Raw genomic sequence first — 22,371 nt, 5'->3', positions numbered from 1 at the left:
ACACTATTGGCTATCGGCAGGCGAGTGTAATATCGTTATCGGTGGATTTACAAGTGTTTTTTCGTACATTTCAACAAAAATTAATACAATTAAGCTATAATTAGCTTGTTTGCAGTAAAATGAACAATCTAGATAGTTCATTGCAGGCGCACAACAAATTGGAAAAGGTAACAACAGTTGTCAAACCTGTGGACATATTTATAGTGATTTTTTAAAGGAAGCAACCAATTTGGCCAATTTGGCAACCAATTTGGATAAGTACCATGATCTCTCCACGCAAATGTCCAGCATTCTTACCATCTTTGAGAAGCGCCTTGGTAACCTAGAGCAAACTATATTGCCCGTGTATCAGGAAACGGAGCAGCTACAGAAGCGACAGCAAAGTAAGTCCCTTGTCCACATCAAACACATATATATCAAACTGGTCACCTCCTCTTTTTCAGACCTAGAGGCAACACTCAATTGCCTGGAGAGCGTACTCTCGCACTACGATGTCTCCCAGGAGGTGTGCCAGCTTATACATCAGGGGCCGCTGGAGGGAAACATATCCGTGTTTCTGGAGGCGCTGGCCAAGCTGCGCGCCGCCATGGACTACTTTTTGCACAACAATTCGCAAAGTGTGGAGCTGGAAAATGTCACCAGTCTCTTCAACACCGGCTGCGAGGGCCTGAACCAGCACTACAGCATGCTGCTGAAAAAGCACAGTGCCCCACTGAAGCCAGTGGAGCTGCTGGATCTCATCTACATTGAAGATGACTCATCCAGCGATGAGTACACCTCCTTTCGCCAACTGTCGCAGACCACCCGCGAGGAGTTGTTCACGATTTCGCACTGGCTGGAGCAGAACATGCGCGAGTACACCCACATCTATGCCACGGAGAGGGGGGATGTGGTGCTGCGCTCGCTGCAGCTGCTGAAAGATCATCAGAAGAGCAACAGCTGGGGCCACGAAGCTTTGGTGAGTACCGTAACCGAATGCAACTCTGCATTATTTGACACTTCGTGCAACGGGACAATGTCGAAAAAGTTTCCCAGTGCGCTTGGGCACCGCCATTGCTATTTTATCAGCGTGTTCTTGCCGTATCATTGTCCAAGTGTAATTGTCATTTAAATTCAATTGTGAAACAAAATGGAGGAATGCCGCACACCCACGCACAAGTCCAAATTTAACTTCAATCTCACTCCCACGATGCGGTGGAACCACCTGAATGTGAACACCTCGAATGTGCGTTGCTCCACGCCAATCACCGGCGCCTTCCGATCGCCCAACATGTCGCCCATACAGAGTATGCGCGCCCTGATGAGTCCCGCAAAGACCATGTTGGCCAAGACCTTCAAGAAGCCGCCGATGAAGAAATATATGCACCACTTGCACCGCACGGAGGTCGTAGCTCCAGTCGTCTTAATATCAAAGAGGCCGGAGGAAGGCCCCGGCCCAGAGGGGGAGCAGAAGAGCAACAGCAGCTCGGACACCTTCTCAGACGACTCAAATATTGACGCGTCGCTGTGCCGCGAGTCGCGTCGTCGCTCCGTGATGGCCTCTAATCACTCGTACGTGTTCAATCATGGATCCAATGTGGAGCAGGTCCTCGTGCATGTTGGCCTGGAGAAATATGTGGATAATTTCGAGAGGGCTCACATCGATTTGGTCGAGCTCGCCTCCATGGAGAGGGATGATTTAAAAAACATTGGCCTGTCCAACGATGAGGATTGTAATCGCATTTTGGATGTTCTAAAAACCCTCTAAGGGATCGCCCTAAGGTCGGATCGCTGGCGCATCCAAATCTCCAACCTAAGCTTAAGATTTTAATATGTGTTTTATGTACTCCCCCAAACAAAAAATCAAATAAATCTGTATTCAAACATTCAGAGAATGGAAATTCATTTGCGTGTTTCCTTTGGCCTACAAACAAATTGATTGTCGAACTTATTGCAGAGACCTCGCCACAGCGGACGCCAAGCGGAGCCCAAGAAGAACACCTCGGCGCGTCTGCAGCAAATGTAATAAGTGGAATCTATTCCCATTCCCTGAGCTTAACTAATTCCCAAATATATATTTCCTGCAGTTTCGAGAAGAAGGCCAACAAGCTGTATCTGCGGGCGACACAAACCATTGAGCAGTCGACTGGATTCTCCATTAAGAAGGCTTCATCCCATTCAGATCACTTGACCTCCGAGGACCTGCTGGATGGGGACCAGGAGCTGGACAAGTATCTGGTCATGCTGCTGGGCCTGCAGCGGCTGCTCAACTGGGAGCGAGCCATTATGCACGACATAATACCGCAGTCGAAGCACAACGAGGTCTTTGCCCGTCTCGCCTTCAATGCTATCGAGCTGGTGGTCAAGGATGCGGAGGCCATTACCCAGCGCATTCTGCGCTGCATCTCACGCAAGGAGTGGACCTCGGCCCTGGGTATATTTTCCGCTCTGAAGCGTGTCATACTGCTCCAGCCAGACATTGAGCGCACATACGATCCGGCTCAGCGGGAACAGCTCACCAAGGTGCTCAATAAACTGCAGCATACGGGCGCCAAGGCTTTGGAGCACTTCCTGGACGTGGTCAAGGGCGAATCGAGCACAAATATCGTCGGCCAGAGCAATGTGCCCAAGGATGCCACCGTTCACGAGCTGACCTCCAATACCATTTGGTTCATTGAGCATTTGTATGAGCACTTTGATGTGATTGGCTCCATACTGGCCCAGGATGTGCTCTACTCCACGCAGCTGGACACCATACTGATGAAGAAGGCGCTGCCTGGCGAGGAGCGCAACAAGGCTCTGCTGGCCATCTACATAAGTGAGTGGCAATGGCAATCTGTATTCCATAAATATATTTCCTCTCTATGCAGAGAAAGCGCTGGCGGAATTGAATCTGTCGATTATGAACAAGTGCGAGCAGTACAACGACCAGGCCACCAAGCATCTCTTTCGCCTCAACAACATCCACTATATCCTTAAGTCGCTGCAGCGCTCGAACCTCATTGATTTGGTGACGCTGGCGGAGCCGGATTGCGAGCACAGCTATCTGGAAATGATACGCGAACTGAAGGCCAGCTATCAGAAGACCTGGTCCAAGATGCTGCAGGGTATCTACTCCCTGGACGAGCTGCCCAAGCCAGTGGCTGGCAAAGTCAAGGACAAGGATCGCAGTGTGCTCAAGGAGCGATTTTCTGTATGTATATCGAATACATATATTGGAACTGCCGCTCTATTAATTGTTTAATCCCTTGCCAGAACTTTAACAAAGACTTTGAGGAGGCCTGCAAGATACAGCGGGGCATCTCCATACCCGATGTGATACTGCGCGAGGGCATCAAGCGTGACAATGTGGAGCACATTCTGCCCAAATACAATCGCTTCTTCGAGATGTAAGTCTGAGGATCCGATACTGATTGCAGAGAGTGTTCTCTCATGGTTTTTGTTCTTGACTTTCTCCGCAGGTATGCCGCCGTGCAATTTAGCAAGAATCCCGATAAATACGTCAGGTACCGGCCGCACGAGATAAATGCCATGCTGAGCAAACTCTTCGATGACTCCGCCTAGATGTGGTCGCGTGGCCAGGATTCCAGTGCATTCCGTTTGCTCGTAAGTTCGTTCGTTTCGTTTCGGTTCGGGGGGTTTAATTCAAAACTCAATAAATATCGCTTTAAAAAAATACAATACAAGACTCTAGCCTACAAATATTAAATGCCAAGTGAAATGAAGGCGCCACGATGCTGCGCTCCTCCCACCTCCACGCTAATACAGGAAATTAGTGGAGGGCGCCTCGGGGCGTCCACAGGCGCCATAGTGATGCACATCCACCGTGCTATTGGTGCGACAATTCTCAATGTCCAGGAAGCAGTCGTTCAGATATGTCTTGTTGTCGCTGCCGCAGACGGGCTCGAATTCCCTCGGACAGATGCGGGCACAACCCTTGAACTGGAAGGCGGCCAGGCACCGCTTGAGGGGCACCACAAACACATGCTTGCCACAGTTCTCCTTGCGCATGTGACACTCGGACTTGTAGAACTTGTTGTCCGATCCGCACACGAAATTCGGCGGCTGGGCATCGCAGTCCGAGTCACAGTCGGCGGTCAGGGCGCAGTTCTTCAGCGACACGGCCACCACACGCATGTTGCAGGTGCGTCGCTTGAATTCGCACATCGAGGCAAAGGTGTTGCCATCGGAGCCGCACACCGGCTGCTGTTCGAGGTCCGCACGGGTGCACGCATCGCCGCAATCTTTGCTGGGCGTGTTCAGATCCGTGCAGGGACCAATGTGGGCCAGATTAACGCCGCGCCTGCAAGCAGTCATTGCAGATTATGTTACTAAAGGTTATATACTGGCTGATGGGATGGGTGGATGCACTTACAGGCAGGTGGCATGGGCCAGCTCGCATTCATTGTTGTAGGTCTTGGCGTCCGTACCGCACAGCTTGTCCTTCCGCCTCGAGCTGAAGATGGAGCCAAACAGATTGTTAAAGTCCTTGCAGGGCGGCAGCTGCTTGCACCGAATCAGCCGATTCTTGCACTTGTCCATGCTCATCTTCTGAATGGACTTGCGTTGTGGCCTGACACAAGAGAAGACTTTAAGAATGGGAACTGGAAAAGGGTAATGTGACATTTACCCGCAGTTGAGCATCTTAAGCTCGCACAGGGAGGAGTAGATGTTGCCATCGCTGCCGCACACATACTGCGAGGGAGAATCCGCCTCGGCCTTGGGGCATGCGGTGGGACAGGCGTCCGCTGCATTGCCGTGCCGCTCCTGGGGCATGCAGAACGAGAGGGGCACCTCGAACACATGCTTGCCGCAGTTGGAGGAGCGCATCTTGCAGGGGCTGGCATAGAGGCGTCCGTCGGAGCCGCAGGTGGGTCTGGCCACGCGCCAGCACGACTCGCGGCACATCCTTGTCGACTGGCAGTGCTTGCGGCTGGTCTTCACCACACCCTGGCCGCACGTATGCAGCTTCATCTCGCACGTGGAGTTGTACACGTTCCCGTCGGAGGCACAGATGGGCCCGTCCTTGGGCGCGCTGTTGCAGTCCACGGGGCAGGACTCCCGAATGGCGCTCGTGTTGCTGCAGGGACCCACATGCGAGAGCTTGACGGCAGCCAGGCCCACGCGGCAGGACTGCACCCGCAGCATGCAGCGATTCAGATAGGTGCGGCCGTCGGTGCCGCACACGGGATCCTTCTCCGTGCTGCAGCGGTGCTTGCACTCGGAGCCCTTGGACCGCTCACAGCCCTCCCGCTCGTCCTTCACCAGCGAGACGCCATTGCGGGCGCACGTCTTCTTCCGCAGCTCGCAGAGATTTGCGTAGATCAGGCCATCGCTGCCGCACACCGGCTCTGCGCCGACCGTCAGACTGGGCGGACACGATCTCGGACAGCTGTTTGTGGTGCTGCTGGCCCGATTCTGCCTGCCCAGCTGCGCCTGCTGCTGCTGTTCGGTCTCCTCGCGCAGCAGACTCTCGAGGGCAGCGGCTGCTGCTCCTGGCGCCTGCATCAGGCTGGACGACAGCTCCGGCTGCGCATCCTGGCGGTAGTTGATCAGCAGCGAATCCGGCATGGCATCGGCACTGCGGTAACGTATGACAGGCGCCTGGACGGGCAGCTTGATGATCTTGATGGGTGAGTCTGTGACGGCGCCTAATTAGATTAGGGAAAAAGCGATAAGACACAGATTTATTAAGTAAGTTCCATAATTTCCAGGGTATCCCAACGTCGTCTACTGCGAGTCGAGTGGCTTGAGCATGCGGAAGAGGCATCGTGCGGCATACAAATTTAAGATTAGCTTCAGTCCGAAGAACATTTTGCGCAGTTGTGACCCACTGTCTGGGCTAGCTGAACTCTTACTCTGCCTCCGCTGCCAGCACTCCACCACCCCACCGCTCAATGATCGCATGACCGACTCATGTAACCCCCCATTAACCGGAATAATTTGGGAGTTTATGAAGCTGCTCCGTAGCCATTTCCATTGCCATTGTGGAGCGGGGGCTGGGTTCTTCTTTGATAACGGCCAACGGCAAACGGCAGATGGGAAATGGCAAATGTTGGCCCGTCTTTCGAGTGAGTCGATTCCAAGTACAATAAGACACACACAGACACACACACACAATGGAAAGGGGTAGCTATAGCTATCAGCGACCTCCATCTATAATTGTGTTCATGCTAATCCCTGCCAGAAATCGTAAGCTTAATCTGTGCTAAAAACTGCAAGTGAAATTTTCACACTAATTGCCTCCGGCCTCACAGATCGGACTTGGACTTGGAGCGGACTCGGGCCGGGGCCGCACCGGACCGGACCGAATGTTTCTGTTGTCTTTTGGTCGGATGTGGCTCCGTTGGTTTTGTTTGCAAAGAAAGCGGCGACGATACCGCCGCCTCCAGAGGAAGCGCTCACAGATACGATGCCCACACACACACACACACACACACTGGGGGCAGGCACACACAGAGAGATGGAGACGAAGCCACTCTGCCACACAGAGTAGAAAATCTATTAGCGCTCTTTGGGTCTCTGCCACGATTGTTTGGCTGCGATAATTGAACCCACGTTCATTATTCATTCCAATTTGTTTGGAACTGAGGATTTCAACATTTTCAGCATTCAACCAAAACGCAGCAGCAGCAGCAGCCAGCCAGCCATACATACTCGTATGTACATTCCCCGCTTAATGAATGGATGGACGCATGAATGCATGGAATGGAATGGAATGGGGCAGAGCAACCTCCAGTAGCCATTAAAGTTGATGAAAATTAAGCGGCGTTAGGGAATTAATGCAGATGTAAACGATCCACGGGGCAGACATTCATTCATTCATTCAGCATTAAAACTATGCGACCCCCAACCCCATGCTTTACCCATTCCTATACCCATGCCCACATTCTCCTACTGCTCCTACTGCTGCTGCTGCTGCTGCTGCTACTCCTCCTGCTGCCTATCGGATGCCATCAATTGCAAAAAAAAAAAAAGAGCGAAGCACAAACCGTATAATTTTCAAAAGTGGAAAAAGCCACCAACCAACCAACGCATTGCATTGCCCTGGGCCGAGGTTTGCTGCTGCTGCTGCTGGACATGGACTCTGGCAAGAGACATGATATGTGAGCTCTGCCGCTGCTGCTGCTGCTACTGCCCCCACACTACATAGTATCATGGACACAGCACAGTGGAAAGCTGAGTGCAGACCAAACTGTGATCAATCGAAGAACAATTGCCATGCCATACATCCATGAATCACTCTCCAAGTGATTTCGCAATTGATCAGGCAACCCCATTCCAACCCCATTAATTCACTGCTGAGGCTAATTGATCTTTCACCCATCAATCTCTGATTGATGTCAATTAATCGAAGAAACGATCATGTCGAGCAGCAGGCAAATCACTTGGGCCGGGCTACGCTCGGCGATCCGCTGCGATGCCCGAGGGTTCAACCTATAAATGAAACGCCCCTTTTCTACAAGGGCTCCCCCTCTGCAGAGGAGGCAATTTTCCGCTCGTTTCCACTGTGCGTGCGGCATCCATCCTCCCTACTTCTCCTCTGTGTGCCGGAGCATGCCTTTAATGAATTTATTTGAATGTTGGACAAATTGCGCACGAAAATATTTACGAGCATGTTGTGTGCGTGGTCTATACGGAGAGAGGGGGGAAGCCACAGAGGGAAGTGCTTGGCTTGGGTGTTTTGGGTAGCCTCTGTAGCTGCTGTAGCCTCTGTAGCTAGATATGTGTGCCAGTTTACATTCACTTTGTGGCACTACTTTCCGCACTACCGTACCTTAGAAATTAATAGCTGCTCTGACGACGGCCTTTCTTTCAGCACAGCTGGTGGGTCTATCTAGATCCGGGGACTGGGTCCCACAGATAACACCTTCCCTTCCCTGCCATCTTTTTTTTTGGGAGGATGGGGGGAATAAACCACTTTTCCTGCAGTGTAGCAGTGTGTAGTGACTTACCATTAGTGGTGGATGCCGCCAACATTAACATGGCCAGCAGTGCGCCAAACAGCTGGCGCTTAAGCCTTAACTGGGGATGTAGCTGACTCTGGATCTGGCTCTGGCTCTGGCTCTGGGGCCTTGTCTGTCTCTGGGGCTGGTACATTTTCACTGTCGACTGCACTTTCCTGCTGCTGCTGGTGATGTCTGGCTGTGGCTCTGGCTGCTTCGGCTGCTGCTGCTGCTGCTGATCCAACGACGTGTGCGTGACTACGGCGCTTTCGCTCGTTAACAATTGAAATAGTAGCAACTGTTGTTGTTGTTGTTGCTGTTGCTGTTGTTGTAGTTTATGCTCAAGTTCACTACCAGCTATGCGACGACGGCGGCAGCGGATCACGACACGACACGACTTTGGCTTGCGTTGAAATGAAGAAAGTTTTCCCTCGTCAGAGGTCTCCACCTTCCTGTCCAATGCCTTTGCCTATGCACACCACAAGACGCCTCTTAAACTGGTGCAAGATTACCGCAGAATCTGCTACTGCTTTCTGCTGCTTGCTTCTGCTGCTTGCTGCTGATGATGTTGCTTTGTCGCTCGATGACTCTCTTTCAACGATCGAATTAACGGTAGTCTTCTTGTGCCTCTCTCGCTTGTGGTCACCACACAGCTCTCTGCTCTGGCCTGGGGTCTGGCCCTTTTATGAGTTCATTCGTTGCCTATTTACTTCCCCCCTTTGATACCCTTCCCACTGCTGACTGCTGGCTTCTGGCTGTGTTAGATGAGGATTGCTGATGCTGCGCTAAGCTAAAGCACTTGACCTCTCTCTGTCTCTCTCTCTCACTCTGTCTGTCTTTCGTCATACAATCGGACAATGGAGCATAATTTCTTTTTTATCGCCTGTGCCTGGCCTTTTCTCTTACTTTTTTGCACGGTTTGGCCTTTAATTTGATTTCAATTACGCTTTCAGAGTGCTTTTAAACACCGTCGTTCCGTCGTTGTGTCGTTCGTTCGCTGGTTCGTTCTGGATCGTATCGCTTTTTATTATGCACACAAAAAATTCTTTTCACAGCTTCCTCCCCCTGTGGCGGCGACTCCTCTATGGCGGGGAGTAGAGTAGTTCGTTACTCTTTTGCCGTTTGAATTTGAGTTTGATGCGCGCTCGCTGAGATTCGCATATGAAGTGATCTCTGCGCTGCGCTGCCTACTGATGCTGCTGCTGCTGCTGCTACTGCTGCTACTGCTACTGCTGACGCTGCTCTGCTTTTGCGCTGTGTATGCTCTTCTCTCCACTGTATGCTAGGCCTCTGATGAAGCTTACTACGACGATGACGACGCCGCTGGCGATTGCATTATACATATATATTGTTGTTGTTGTTGTTGTTGTTATCCCCGCGCTGACGTTTTCAATGAATGAATGGAACACACACTCTGGCACTCACACACACACGCGCACATCCGATTTTTTTTACATTCATAAAAATTATACGTTCTTATTGTTGCTTCTTTTCTTTTGTTGCACGAATTGGAATTGGCTTCCAGTGCGTCTCCTTCTCCGTTTCGGTCTCGGTCTCAAAGTAGAGTCGTAGTAGTCCAGGCTCCAGCGAAACGAAGAGAAAGGTTTGACAATGCGCCGACGAATGGCACCGAATTTGCAATGCCAACAAATTTATATGAGTGAAAGGCAGCGCAGTCGACGCTGGCTTACAGCGCTGTAGCTGGAGCTTACAGTGCAGCTCGAGCCCGAGCCCATATGCTGGAGAAGCTATCGCCTTGTTCCGTGGCATCATGGCGCATATTGATTAAATGGAGTTGTCGGTATTTAAAATAACAACTTGGCCATCCATGTTGTTGTCTGCGGCAGCTGCCGCTGCCGCTGCTGCTGCCTAATCGGTTTTGCGTACAAATTTAATTTGCCAAAAGTGGCAGCAAATGCAACCAAAAAGGCGAGCCGCATTTGAAATTATAACACACCACCACACCACACACACACACTCCGCGCTCCATGCGCCATGGTCTCGCGCTCCATGCTCCTATGCTCCATGCTGTGCGGTGCCTGTGCTGTGCTCTGCTCCACCTCTCCAATAGACACGATCCACACGATTCCGATGCGGTTGCAGTTGCAGTTGCAGTAGAAAGTGCAGCCACAGTGCCGCCACAGCCGCCGCCACCGCCACCGCCACCGCCGCAGTGCAGGCAGCTCTCGTTGCTAGCTGGAAGCTGTGTTTATAGACTTTAAAGCCATAAATTTTACGCCTGAGTGGCGTTGCGAATAAGGGTCACACACACACATACAGATCAATGGCGGCTGCGGCGGCGGTGGGAGAGTCGCGTGTGCATTAAAGAAAATTGAGTGGAGGTGGAGGCGGCTGCACAGCAGCAGCAGCGGTAAAAAAGAGGTCAGTAAGTGAATGGTTTACAGTTAGTTTTTGGGCAGCCAGACAACGGCGGCAGCGACCGTCACGTCAGTGGGGGCCTTGGAGCCAAAATGCATATGACAGCCATGACTTTGCTTTTAAGCGCCATCATCGCGTCCAGAACTAATGCTGCAGACACGACCAGCGGCAAAGCCGCACAAACACACTCACACACACACTGACACACACACACACACAAGAAAAAGCCGAAAAAATTAATTAAAAGAAAGCCAGGCAGACGTAAAAACCTTTTGGCAGCCGTGCAATTTCTTTTTGGCCAAATATTTGACGTTTGCCTGCGGTTGCTGCTGCTGCTGCTGTTGCTACTGCGGCCTGCGGGGCTGCCAATAAAATGGAAAGTGAAAATTGTAGCTGCACTGGCGGCAGTGCATATTAAAAAGATTGTGTGCGAAGAAATGGCCATAATAAAAGATAGAAGCAGGCATCGGCATCCCAATCCCATCCACGCACCTGTTCTGCTGGTTTTCTACGAGGCGGCTCTAATCACAGCCCCTCTGGCTGTGACGCCGCATCAAGAAATAGACGAGATTCGAGTTTGAGTACGACGATTACTCTACTCGTCGTATACGTATTATATAAATGCGGTGTTAGAGCTCCAATTAAGTAGGAGGAGCGAGAATTAATATTTTGGCTGCTTAGCCAAAATTCAGCCGTTCCGCTCCCCGCCGTTTTTGCTTCTTCTTTTTTTATATTTGAAATGCTCTTCGTTTTTTTATACGAAATTTTTCTTCTGTTTTTTATTTGAAATTTGAGTATCACCATCTAGCGAGAGGTAGTAGTTGGCGCTGCCACAACTTCTACATGATTTTCTTGTAACGGTTTTATTCAAGTTCAGCCCTGTGCTGTGTGAGGCTTTGCAGCACTGGTGTCGAAATTGAGTTTTATTGGCTGAAAGTTGAAAACGCGTAAGGTAAACGTTACTTTTGCAACGGATTTTATATCGAAAAGTATTTTTTGGGTACAAAAAGAAAATATTTATTATTCATGATAGGCAGTCTGCCTTAGTGGAGGCAAGTCTGGTCTGGCGTGGATTTATATGGCCAAATGAAATTGGCGGACTCCCAAGATTAATATAAATGTACGATTCTCAAATTTAACAATATCCCACTACCTCACTTTCTCTGATCACATAAATAAATTTTTCTAAAAACAGGAACGCTAGAATGGGCTTGGTTTGGCTCATTTTTAAACCAAACAATTGCTTATCAAATACATGTAAAACCTAAGCAAGCTTAAAATAATAGTAAAAACAGTTCGTGGAGGGAGGAAATTCTCCGAATCTCTCCAGCTTGTAACTGGTGACATTCTCCAGGCTAAAAGGCATCCTAAGTAGGGCCAATTTTTGACGCACGTACGTATGAAAGAAAAAAGAGTTCTGAAAACTAGCCAATCCTGAACAAAATTTATGTATCTATCGGATAAAATTATTTCTTTACGGCTGAGAGAGCCAACTATCTAGTAATATTAAACTGAATATTAAAATTGACGAATTTCATATCACAAAATATCATGGTATGGCAGCCCGCAGCAACTACGAATTGCACGAGTCTGGCAACGCCACAAAAACGTATCAAAATATCGATACTATCGATAGTGGCTCACAACTAAACGCAGAAATAAGTCCGGAGCGCGTTTCAAAATTTGCTCTTTTCAGCGGTGAAGAGAGCGCTTTCGTGGTGTGAGAAACATGTATCTTACGGGAACGCGTATGGAATGAAGATTCATTGTTGCGTCTTTCCATATGTCTTTCCGTCTTTCCGTAAGATACATTTGATTTTTATGGGAAAAAATTCAGCAACATGTGGAAATGAATTAGCAGCACTGTTCTGCAACCTTAGATCAGAATGAGCAACAATCTGCATACCTTGGGAAAATGGATATTATAGAATAAAGATATTGTTGGTAATTTCATGCCCCAATTAATACAGAAACTACTCAGTCTCTAATTTAAAGTTATTAACGAAATTTAGCAGCTCACGGGTACAAATAATAGGTATCAGAACAGGGATAAATGTATATATTAAACACAAAACATATGCATTAATGGGTAAAAAACATGTCAATCTAAGACAAAATCATTATTAATGTCTCAATGGAACTGGGAACAACAAATTTAACATTAATAAGGAAGGATATACGGTATACAAAAGTCCTTACGCATAGAAGAAACTTGGTTGACCAGCAACACTGACGTCACATTTAGTCAACATTTACGTTTTATGCTTTGGGCGTTTTTGTTTGAACCTTATTATGGGAAAAATGCAATAAACAGGAGTTTTATAAACTAGCTAATCTTGTAGAAACTGGATGTATCTATCGGATAAAATTATTTGCTTAGGGCTGAGTGGGCTAACTAACTAGTAATATTAAACCGAATATCAAAATAATGGAATACGATTTCAATCAATAAAATTGAACGTTAACCCATTGTCGACCAGAGGGGTATTTAATATTTCCACGAAATTTATATAACTTTAACATATTTTACGCATTACAGGTGAAAGATGTCGGTGGTCATTTTTGTTTTTAAAGTAAAGAGGAGGATGGAGCTACAAGGATCCTAAACAAAAAGTATTATTTTCCGCGGTTTAATAAAGGGTGCTCGACTTTTTAAATAAAGAGTGTTTGATCGCCGCCCTGGTTTTCTGCCCTGGTTTTCTGCCCTGGCTATGGAAATACAAATTAAAAACAAGAAAATATCGACAGCCCCATCATCGAACTTATCGTCGTGCGACCATCCAATTTCACAGCAGCGATTAAATACCAAAAAAAAAAGAAAAACTTTATAACGAAATGAAAATGTGCAAATGCACACGCCTAGTGCATAAATAATAGTGCGAGAGTATCCGTTCAGTGCGTGCGTAGTTCTGGCCAGCTGTGAATTCATGTCGTGAACGTCAAGAGTGAAACCTACAACTCCCAAAGCTAGCAACAACAACAGCAGCGCAGCGCAGAACAGCAGCAGCAGCAGAGAAAAGATGGCGACGAGAGGCACAGCTCGCGTGCAATCACAACCAAAAATTTTTCCTTCACTCTTTTCGAAACTGCACGGTGCCATCTCGGAGGCATGCGTCTCGCAGCGCCTGTCCACGGACAAGAAGACGCTGGAGAAGACGTGGAAGCTGATGGACAAGGTGGTCAAGCTGTGCCAGCAGCCCAAAATGAACCTCAAGAACAGTCCACCCTTCATACTGGACATACTGCCGGACACGTATCAGCGACTGCGTCTCATCTACTCCAAGAACGAGGACCAGATGCACCTCCTGCACGCCAACGAGCACTTCAACGTCTTCATCAACAATCTGATGCGTAAATGCAAGCAGGCCATCAAGCTCTTCAAGGAGGGCAAGGAGAAGATGTTCGATGAGAACTCCCACTACCGTCGTAACCTGACCAAACTTAGTTTGGTCTTCTCCCACATGCTCAGCGAGCTCAAGGCGATATTCCCCAACGGCGTCTTTGCTGGCGATCAGTTTCGAATCACCAAGGCCGATGCGGCTGACTTCTGGAAGAGTAATTTTGGTAACAGGTGAGTGCTCGCTTTTTGCTGCAATGCATTTTGCGTAGCATAATCACAACACGCATTCTCCCGCCCGCAGCACACTGGTGCCTTGGAAGATCTTTCGACAGGAGCTGAACAAAGTGCATCCGATATCGTCGGGGCTGGAGGCTATGGCCCTGAAGACCACCATTGATCTGACGTGCAACGATTTCATCTCGAATTTTGAATTCGATGTCTTCACGCGTCTGTTTCAGCCGTGGGTTACCTTGCTGCGCAACTGGCAAATCCTGGCCGTCACCCATCCGGGCTATGTGGCGTTTCTCACATACGACGAGGTGAAGGCGCGTCTACAGCGCTACATCCTCAAGGCCGGCAGCTATGTCTTTCGTTTGTCCTGCACACGTCTCGGTCAGTGGGCCATCGGCTATGTGACGGCAGAGGGGGAAATTCTGCAAACGATTCCACAGAACAAATCGCTGTGCCAGGCGCTGCTCGATGGTCATCGGTAAGTGTGCTTAGATTCAGATTTGCGTTAAACGATTCTTAATGTGCGTGTCCGCTTGTAGCGAGGGCTTCTACTTGTATCCAGATGGCCAAGCCTACAATCCGGATCTGTCCTGTGCGGTGCAAAGTCCTACCGAGGATCACATAACAGTCACACAAGAGCAATACGAACTATACTGTGAAATGGGTGAGCAGTGGATGGTCTACAGCCCTTTCTAGTCGCTTCTTCTAAACTTTTTCCTTCTTTGGTGTTTCAGGCAGCACCTTTCAATTATGCAAAATCTGTGCAGAGAACGACAAGGATATCCGCATCGAGCCCTGCGGTCATCTGTTGTGCACGCCCTGCCTCACCTCCTGGCAGGTGGACTCTGAGGGACAGGTAAGCAAGCACCCCACCCACACCGTGTAGAAATCTGCTACCAACCAGATGTACTGATTCTGACCTATTGCTGTGCTATTTTATACAGGGCTGTCCCTTCTGTCGCGCCGAGATCAAGGGCACCGAACAAATCGTTGTGGATGCCTTCGATCCGCGCAAGCAACACAATCGCAATGTCACCAATGGGCGACAGCAGCAGCAGGATGACGACGATACAGAGGTATAGTTTTGTTCACAGCCTGATCCGCCTGCTCCGCTGCCGCCTGTGCTGCTATTTATATATACATAATTACTCTTATGATTACTTTTGGTTCGTTTATATATACATCTATATCTACATATATATATGTATTACATTATATATATATATATATATATATACCTTAGATCTTACAACTGCTATTGTTTATATAAGTTAAATGTTTAGCCTGCAGTTTGCAGTTCTTTGCAGTTTCCAGTTTTAATTAATTTTTGTTTGTTTTAGCTGTAACATATTTAAATTATTAGCCAAAACTCATCCGCAACTAATCCACAGACAGATACAGACACTAGCACAGAGAACCCAATACCATCCCAACCATCTATCCATACATTCATTCATTCATGTATCCCATTCATTCATTCATCCATCTATCCATTATGTAGTTGAAATTTCGCGTTCGTGTGCGTCGCACCGCACCGCGCCAAAGCGGAAGTGGCTCATCAGTACCCATGTTCGTTATCGCGCTCGCTGCTTCACACTTGTTCTTTTTTCGTTTTGTTTCATTTTCTTCTCTTTTATTTCCTCTCTCTCTGCGCGCTCTCTCTCTCTCAGTGTGTTTTCATTCATTTAATGATTCATTTTTCTGTTCGCCCTCGATCGGTCTTTTGTACATAGCAATTTATAATTGTAACTCGTTCTGTATTATCTTGTAGAGCTTCCTCCTCTCTATCCATCTATACTCTCTGTATTCTTATCCCCACAGCCTCCCCCCCGACAGTATTCCTTAGACTCATCCTAACGTATACATTTTGCTCCGTTGTGTGTTTATTTCATTTTAGTTTATTGTTTAATACTTCCAAAGATATATTTAGTTTTTAGTAGCGTGTGTGTGTGTTTTGCCTTCCGATCGGTTTCAATTTTATATATGTGTAAGCAGCCACCATATCACCATGCCCGAGGGCTGCCCTAAGACTGTAATTTATTATTAACAAAATGCATAAACAAAACAAAACAAAAACGCAAACGAAAACCAAGGCTATACCGAAAGGAAGTGAGAGGCCAACAATTGATTAATTTAGTTAGATTATTTAAATAAAACGAACAACGTAACACGTTTGTCTTCACTGTGAGTGCACAATGGTCACAATTTGATAGCCATGGATGATCGTTTTATTATTATTATTTTTAGCTAGAACTGAAAGTATTAGCACAGAATTTTCCATTGAGAAAGACTCGAACCGAACCACTCTCAATTAAAACTCATCCTTTGGCTCATTTCGTTAACAAAATCCTAAACAGATCCAGGCACAGATCGTATCCTAGGATCACCATCAATCGCGTATAATCGATAATGTTTATTTATATAATACATCTAATGCAATTTTTATACATACATCCATACATAGCCTTTAGTTTAGTTTTTTTCTGATTTCCTTAATAAGTTTTATGCTAAAACGATAAACAAAAACAAAACAAAAAAACCAAAATCGAATTAAAACAAAAGAAAAAATATATAAACATTTTATGAATATTTAAATATTGGTTGCAATCGAATTATGTTTTAATTTATTATCTCCTGTTCCCACACTCTTCTTCAGTCTCTCTTTTGTTGTTGATTTCGCCGTTCTGTTCCGTTCTGCATGCACAGATCTGCAGCTCTGCAGCCTACTTCCCCCACTGCTCCTGTTAGCGGCATGCCCTAGTCCTTCTTCCACACATCTATCTGCCTAACTAAATCCTCCGCCTCCCCCTCTAGGACATGGGCGACTTCAACATAGCCACCTCCTCGCTGCACGCCCTCAGCACCTCGGCAGCCGCTGGGGCCGCCGCGGAGAAGCACAGTCCGCACACATCACCGCGTCTGGGCCGGCGCAGCACCACGCCCAGCCTGATGGCCGTGCAGAATGATCTCTATTCGGGCGGCAGTCCGGTCCTCAGCCTGCCCAGCTCCAGCTCCTCGTCCACATCATCATCGGCGGCGGCAGCAGCAGGTGCAGCAGCATCAGGATCCTCCGCTGCAGGATGCTCCACACAGCCGCAGCCCTCGGCCCCTCCCGCCTCCGCTGTGCTGAGCAATGGAGGAGGGGCCGCCAGCATCAGCCAGAAGTCGACGAACCGCATGAGTGCTCCCCTGATCGGCTCCTGTGTGGCCAACTCCACGTACGGCCAGAAGCTGCCTGGCAAATCGGAGAACTCGGCGTCCAGTGGCAGCGGCAGCGGCAGTGACACCGCCTCGACCAGCTCGTATGCCATCCTGCAGAATCTGCAGGATTCGGCCTCAGGGTTGGGCAGCAACGCCGCCTCCGCTGTGGTGGCACCGCCACTCCCGCCGCGCAAGTCCTCGCCGGGTGTCGAGACACCGGGCAAGGTGACTGCCGCTCCGACCACCAGCAAGAGCATCGACAACATTCAATGCAGCATGGACAACGTGCCGCCCCAGACGACAGCTCCCCCGATTCCGCCGCATGTGACGCCCAGCGTGGACACCCTAGCGGAGGATTTGATGCGGCAGCAGCGCATAGCGACGAGCACCACCTCCCCCGTGTTGTCCCTGCTGGACGAGGACATCGTGGAGGTGGGGCCCGCGGAGACCATTAGCGGCGTGATCGATACCCGCCCCCTGGAGGCCCGTGGCTTGACCCTCACCAGGCAGGATTCGGCCTCCTCGCACTACACACAGCTGTGCACCACCAGCACTGGCGGTTCGGCGGCGCTGGCCGCCGCCGCCTCCGCCGCAACCCTGGCCAACGGCAAGAAGGCCGCTCCCAAGCAGACAGTGACCCAGACAATGACAGCGGCGGCGACTGCAACTAATCCTCCACAGCAACAGCAGACGCAACCGCTGCTCTATGCGAACGTGACGATCAATCAAAAAGACTGTGGCTCCGTGCCCTACGAGAACATCAATCTGGAGTATATAGCGCGACTGATGAACGCGGGATATTCGAAGGAGAATGCGATCACCGCTCTGGGGATATCGCGCAACAACATCGAGATGGCTGGCGACATACTGCGCGAGTTTGTCTCCAAGAATAGCGCCTAAAAGTGTCCCAATGCCAAGCACGATTGATGATTATGATTATGATGATGATGATGATGGATTGATGATTCGAATGCGTTGATAACAATATCGATATTATGATAATGATAATGCTGATCCCAGGGCAAAGCAAACAAATCTAAATAGAAGTCTTAAGAACAAAACGGAAATTCCACATAAATCTCTCTCAATCATGGTGAATATTTGCCGCTTTAGGAGCACACACACACACAAGCCTCACACATGCCTACACGCATACATATATATACATTGTAGGTACGCTAAACTCACGCCCTGCCCAGCCCCATTATGGGGAATGAATGCCACCCCCCGCCCACAACTTGGCGTAGCCAGCACCACCAACAAGCAATTCAAGTTTCCCCAGTTCGAAAAGTTCCCAAAAAAAAAACTAAAAACAAAAAAAAAATGAAACAAATATAAAAAAAACGAAAAAAAAATGTAAGCACCAAAAACCCCAATGGATATCAAATATAGCTATGTACACGTATGTTAAGACTATCTAACTTCTTCCTATTAAGAAAAAAAAAAACAAAAACATATACAATACTATATATAAACAAAAAAAAAAAGAAAAGGTATAGAAAGTATATACGTTGCAGTTCCAAAGAAGGAAGTACTTGCCCACCCCCCAAAAAAAAAAAACAAATCGAAATTTGAAATTTTCTCTTCTCTCTCTCACTCTCTCTCTCGTATAGGATATAGTAAAAGAAGCAACCAAATACTATACTCTACTCGTATAAAGAAAAAGACAGAAAAAAGTATCGTGATTTAGTTCACCCTTCATGCTCATGAGCCCATCCTCGATATAAGTAGCGCCCTCATATCATCCTGGAAGACAAAAGAAAACACCAAAAGCAAACTTTGATGTAATAGCCTCTCGCTAAGGGGGGGCGCTTAGAACCGAACACAGCCATTAGAAATCGTGAAATCAAGAATAGGAATCGAATATGCCTTCGGCGGCTGCCGCCTTTCTCCTGAACCAGTGAAACCTAAAAAAACAACAACCCTGAGTTTCCCCCCAAACCCCCCAACAAAAAAAACAAATGACGCCAAAGAATGAACTACAAAGTGACAGACAGGACGCTCCACTCTCGGATCGCGTATCCCGAATCCCGAATGCACTATCAAGTTTACCTCGATTTTTTATACAATGCTCGAAACGTTTTTTGTATTTGTAATTGTAATAGTATTTGTAATTTGTAAGTTCGAATCGAATCAAATTAATTCAATTCCGTACACGAAACAAAGTCAAGTGAAAAGTAAAAGTAAAAGCAAAAGCAAACAACAAAATACTCATTAATTCAAATTTGTATTACGAAATCCCTTTTTACAGGCTTTATATATGTACGTATGTATATCGTAATCAATCGATCGGTTTTTAAAATTCAAATCAAAAAAAAAAAAATGTTCTAGCCCCCAACAAAAGCTCGAAAAAAAATACTCAAATATCTACTAACACTAAGCGATATTAGTATACAATATACACATACTTGTAGCATAGGAGACAAACCAAAAAATCGAATCGAATCGAATCAATGCAATACTCACTAATAGAAAAACCAAACAAAACACTCGAATGCAAGCAAAACGTTAACTCGTAAGTAATTTGATCCTCGACTACAAAACAAAACAAAAAATATAAGGTAAACAAACATCATACCCACATATAGACCATATAGGCGACAAAATATATATATATAAATATATATAGGTACATATGTATATATAAAAGCGAAAAGATTTTGAATTTTTAGCAGCATAAAAACAAACACAAAGATATACATAACTTCAAGCATACGAGTATATACGGCAAAAGTGCAGAAAGCATAACCAGGCAAGAAAAGAGAAGGAGAGTCCGCGTGGAGGAGGTGGTGGATGTATACGAGAGAGATTCCACAGCACAGGGAACCGAAGGGATGATAAGGAAACGTTGGAAGATGATACCATACCCCATAGTCATGTCATGTCATGTAACCGAACAAATCTAAGCAGATATAAATTATTCTTATAAATAAAAAACAAAAAAAATAAAACCAAAAAAGAAACCAATCGACAAGGATATATCATTATTTTGTGGGCATGGAAACTATCAGAAATAAGCTTTAGAATATTAGTGCATAAGTTCTATTCCAATTTTCATTTCACATCATTTAGTCTTGTTAGATTTAATTTTTATAGTCTGGCTGCGTTCATCTTTCCTCAATTCTGGGGTTGTGATTTGAGAGCTAAGATCTTTTGCAGTCATATTCCATGACTTTCCTTGCCTTCCATTGCCTATATTTAAAAGCATCAACAAATTGATACCAAACAAAAGACACAGGTGTTTTAGCTTTATTGAAATATGTATTTATTTTGTATTATATTACGTTTGTTGTTGTTGTTTGTTGTATTATATTTGACTTATATAGTTTGCGATTTTTTTTCGTATTCAAGCACATATTTTTCTTGTATTTCTGTATCGTTTTTTTTTTGTTGTTTTTGTTACATTTTTTGTGAGTTTTTCGATTTTTTTTTTTTATTGTTTTGAAATGTTTTATGTTTTTCGTTTTGTTTATAATAAGGATTTAGTTACTGTGCTGTTCATTTCTTGCATTGCATATAAATGTCGAAACGCTCAGCCGCTGAAAAATCGAGTTTTTTTGTTGGGCTTCCATGGCGTTTTGGCATTTCTCTCTTACGATCTTTTATTTCCTCCCTATCTGTTTCTGTTTCTGATGCTGTTATCCCCCATCCGCCCCTATGGTATATAAGTATACCATATCGCGAGATACAATATATATATCTATGTGTGTGTGTATGTATATGTGATCTGTAGATGTGTTATACAAGATTAAAGTTACTATTTTGTTTTGCTCTTTGTTCTGCATTTGTTGTTGGTATCTCTTCATGGTGTGTGTGTGTGTGTGTTTAGTGTTTCTTTTGTTGTTGTTATACCCGATACTCAAAGAGCATGGGGATATATTAGTTTTGTTTCTGTAGTTGCTGTTGTTGTTTGTTGTATATAACATGGCTATAATAGGACGTACTGATCCCGAATTTGTTTGTTAGCTTCTTAAATTGTGTGTCTGTTTTTTGTTTTTTATAACCGATACTCAAAGAGTATAGGTATATATTTTGTGTGTGTGTGTGTGTTACATTAGTTTTTTTTTAATTTTTTTTTTGTTGTTTTTTTTTTTAGTAATTGAAATTCATAATTTTCACAATATTTGCTCTTTGTTACTGACGACACGTTCATAAGGTTTTGGTTTCGTTAATATACTAATATATTTTTTAAAAATTATTTTTATAATCTTCATTAAATGGTTTTCAACAGATTTGGCGCAGCAAATTTTATTTGCTCTCTTCATCTCGTCACACACAAAACTTGTTCGTAAATTTCTACCTCATTTATGTTGTTTTTGTTTTTAAATTTTAGTTTTTTTTTATGTGATTTTTGTTTTGGATACGATACCCAAAGAGTATATATGTATATGGTGTTTTGTTGTTGTTGTTGTTGTCGTTTTGTTTAAATAAATATCCTATAAGACATATGCAGTAATGGGGGGGTTGTTTTTTATGTTGTTGTATGTTAATGCTAATAAAAACAGAATTGAAGAGGTGAAAGAGCTTCAGCAAAAAGGTTCACAAGCGAAAGTACAAAAAATAATCAACAAAATAATAATTAATTAGCATGCTATATGTTAATGTATATGTAAAATATATATAGGTTTATGTATATATATATATTTTTATGTATCTATATGTATGTATGTATGCTTGTATACAAATTAGACTTTTTGTTTAGCTATCATAAATACTTTCATTTCATTTCATTTTGCTTCGCTTCGTTTCGTGATTATTGGTAAGGTATTTATTGCTTTTGACAGTTGGGTGTTGGGGGGGGTGTATTGGTATTGGTGTTTCCGTTTCTGTTATTTAATAATAAATATAAATTTGTTAACAGTTAAGCTTGAAGGCATCGAAAGAACAGGAGGTGTTCGGTAGAAGGAGACTGAAGAATATAGAGCAAGATACAATTAGAAGCAGGAACTACTCGTATATGCATTATATAGAGAGGAGTGTAGTTGTAGTTGTTGTTGTTGCCTTTTTTTTAATACAAAATTCAAACGCGATTAATGCACGGATTTCGTTGCCATTCTACTCGTAGAATAATTACATTATTTATATTATAATTCTCGTTTCAGTTTGCTTTTTGGATTCATTTTGTTTTGTTTTGTTTTTTTTTTTATTTTAAAATTAAACATCAAACTAGTTGAAAATAGTATACGTATACAAACGTTTTGGTTGTTTCATCATCATCTCATCTCAGCTCATACCATCACTCAGACAACTTTCAGAATTTCATTTTCATTATTTCAGCCACAACACGGATTTTCT

General features: G+C 45.6%; 4 protein-coding genes across 5 annotated transcripts; 3 read left to right on the top strand and 1 right to left on the bottom strand.

The window, feature by feature from the left end:
- Positions 1 to 20: 20 nt before the first annotated feature.
- On the top strand, positions 21 to 3,664 carry LOC111067544 (exocyst complex component 7). Its single transcript, XM_041594798.1, has 8 exons — positions 21 to 167; positions 218 to 383; positions 444 to 958; positions 1,937 to 2,001; positions 2,067 to 2,797; positions 2,850 to 3,172; positions 3,235 to 3,368; positions 3,441 to 3,664. Exons 1-8 carry the CDS (start codon positions 120 to 122, stop codon positions 3,541 to 3,543), a joined length of 2,085 nt encoding a protein of 694 aa, XP_041450732.1. The 5' UTR covers positions 21 to 119; the 3' UTR covers positions 3,544 to 3,664.
- LOC111067569 (protein matrimony) lies at positions 1,043 to 1,880 on the top strand. The gene has a single exon (XM_041591800.1). It carries the CDS (start codon positions 1,130 to 1,132, stop codon positions 1,745 to 1,747), a length of 618 nt encoding a protein of 205 aa, XP_041447734.1. The 5' UTR covers positions 1,043 to 1,129; the 3' UTR covers positions 1,748 to 1,880.
- LOC111067556 (agrin) lies at positions 3,619 to 8,366 on the bottom strand. The gene is made up of 4 exons (XM_022356694.2): positions 7,935 to 8,366; positions 4,610 to 5,630; positions 4,355 to 4,552; positions 3,619 to 4,282 (listed from the first exon to the last, which is right to left on the bottom strand). The coding sequence occupies exons 1-4, from the start codon at positions 8,077 to 8,079 to the stop codon at positions 3,739 to 3,741; spliced, it is 1,908 nt and encodes a 635-aa protein (XP_022212386.1). The 5' UTR covers positions 8,080 to 8,366; the 3' UTR covers positions 3,619 to 3,738.
- A 4,682-nt stretch (positions 8,367 to 13,048) lies between these two features.
- On the top strand, positions 13,049 to 18,873 carry LOC111067521 (E3 ubiquitin-protein ligase CBL-B-B). 2 transcript variants are annotated; one of them, XR_002607125.2, is made up of 7 exons: positions 13,049 to 13,875; positions 13,946 to 14,353; positions 14,415 to 14,539; positions 14,610 to 14,731; positions 14,820 to 14,951; positions 16,690 to 18,169; positions 18,690 to 18,873. XR_002607125.2 is itself a non-coding variant. In XM_022356619.2 (6 exons), exons 1-6 carry the CDS (start codon positions 13,325 to 13,327, stop codon positions 17,974 to 17,976), a joined length of 2,625 nt encoding a protein of 874 aa, XP_022212311.2. In that variant the 5' UTR covers positions 13,049 to 13,324; the 3' UTR covers positions 17,977 to 18,603. The 2 variants fall into 2 exon arrangements, 1 of the variants encoding a protein (XP_022212311.2); XM_022356619.2 differs by lacking the exon at positions 18,690 to 18,873 and having other exon boundaries at positions 16,690 to 18,603.
- The last annotated feature ends 3,498 nt before the right edge of the window (positions 18,874 to 22,371 follow it).

Source organism: Drosophila obscura, unplaced genomic scaffold, assembly GCF_018151105.1.
Source record: "Drosophila obscura isolate BZ-5 IFL unplaced genomic scaffold, ASM1815110v1 contig_1, whole genome shotgun sequence".
Classification (NCBI taxonomy): Eukaryota; Metazoa; Arthropoda; class Insecta; order Diptera; family Drosophilidae; genus Drosophila; species Drosophila obscura.
This window is presented reverse-complemented; position numbering and strand designations above follow the sequence as displayed.

What these genes read in the sequence shown, in the direction of transcription:
- LOC111067544 (XM_041594798.1), top strand. Translation starts at nt 120, where the DNA reads ATGAACAATCTAGATAGTTCATTGCAGGCGCACAACAAATTGGAAAAG. An exon ending in GCTGGGGCCACGAAGCTTTG is followed by an intron (nt 959 to 1,936) that starts GTGAGTACCGTA and finishes AACTTATTGCAG; the next exon opens with AGACCTCGCCACAGCGGACG. An exon ending in TCTGCTGGCCATCTACATAA is followed by an intron (nt 2,798 to 2,849) that starts GTGAGTGGCAAT and finishes CTCTCTATGCAG; the next exon opens with AGAAAGCGCTGGCGGAATTG.
- LOC111067569 (XM_041591800.1), top strand. Translation starts at nt 1,130, where the DNA reads ATGGAGGAATGCCGCACACCCACGCACAAGTCCAAATTTAACTTCAAT.
- LOC111067521 (XM_022356619.2), top strand. Translation starts at nt 13,325, where the DNA reads ATGGCGACGAGAGGCACAGCTCGCGTGCAATCACAACCAAAAATTTTT. An exon ending in GCGCTGCTCGATGGTCATCG is followed by an intron (nt 14,354 to 14,414) that starts GTAAGTGTGCTT and finishes GTCCGCTTGTAG; the next exon opens with CGAGGGCTTCTACTTGTATC. An exon ending in AGGATGACGACGATACAGAG is followed by an intron (nt 14,952 to 16,689) that starts GTATAGTTTTGT and finishes CTCCCCCTCTAG; the next exon opens with GACATGGGCGACTTCAACAT.
- LOC111067556 (XM_022356694.2), bottom strand. Translation starts at nt 8,079, where the DNA reads ATGTACCAGCCCCAGAGACAGACAAGGCCCCAGAGCCAGAGCCAGAGC. An exon ending in GGCGGCATCCACCACTAATG is followed by an intron (nt 5,631 to 7,934) that starts GTAAGTCACTAC and finishes TAATCTAATTAG; the next exon opens with GCGCCGTCACAGACTCACCC. An exon ending in CTTAAGATGCTCAACTGCGG is followed by an intron (nt 4,553 to 4,609) that starts GTAAATGTCACA and finishes CTCTTGTGTCAG; the next exon opens with GCCACAACGCAAGTCCATTC.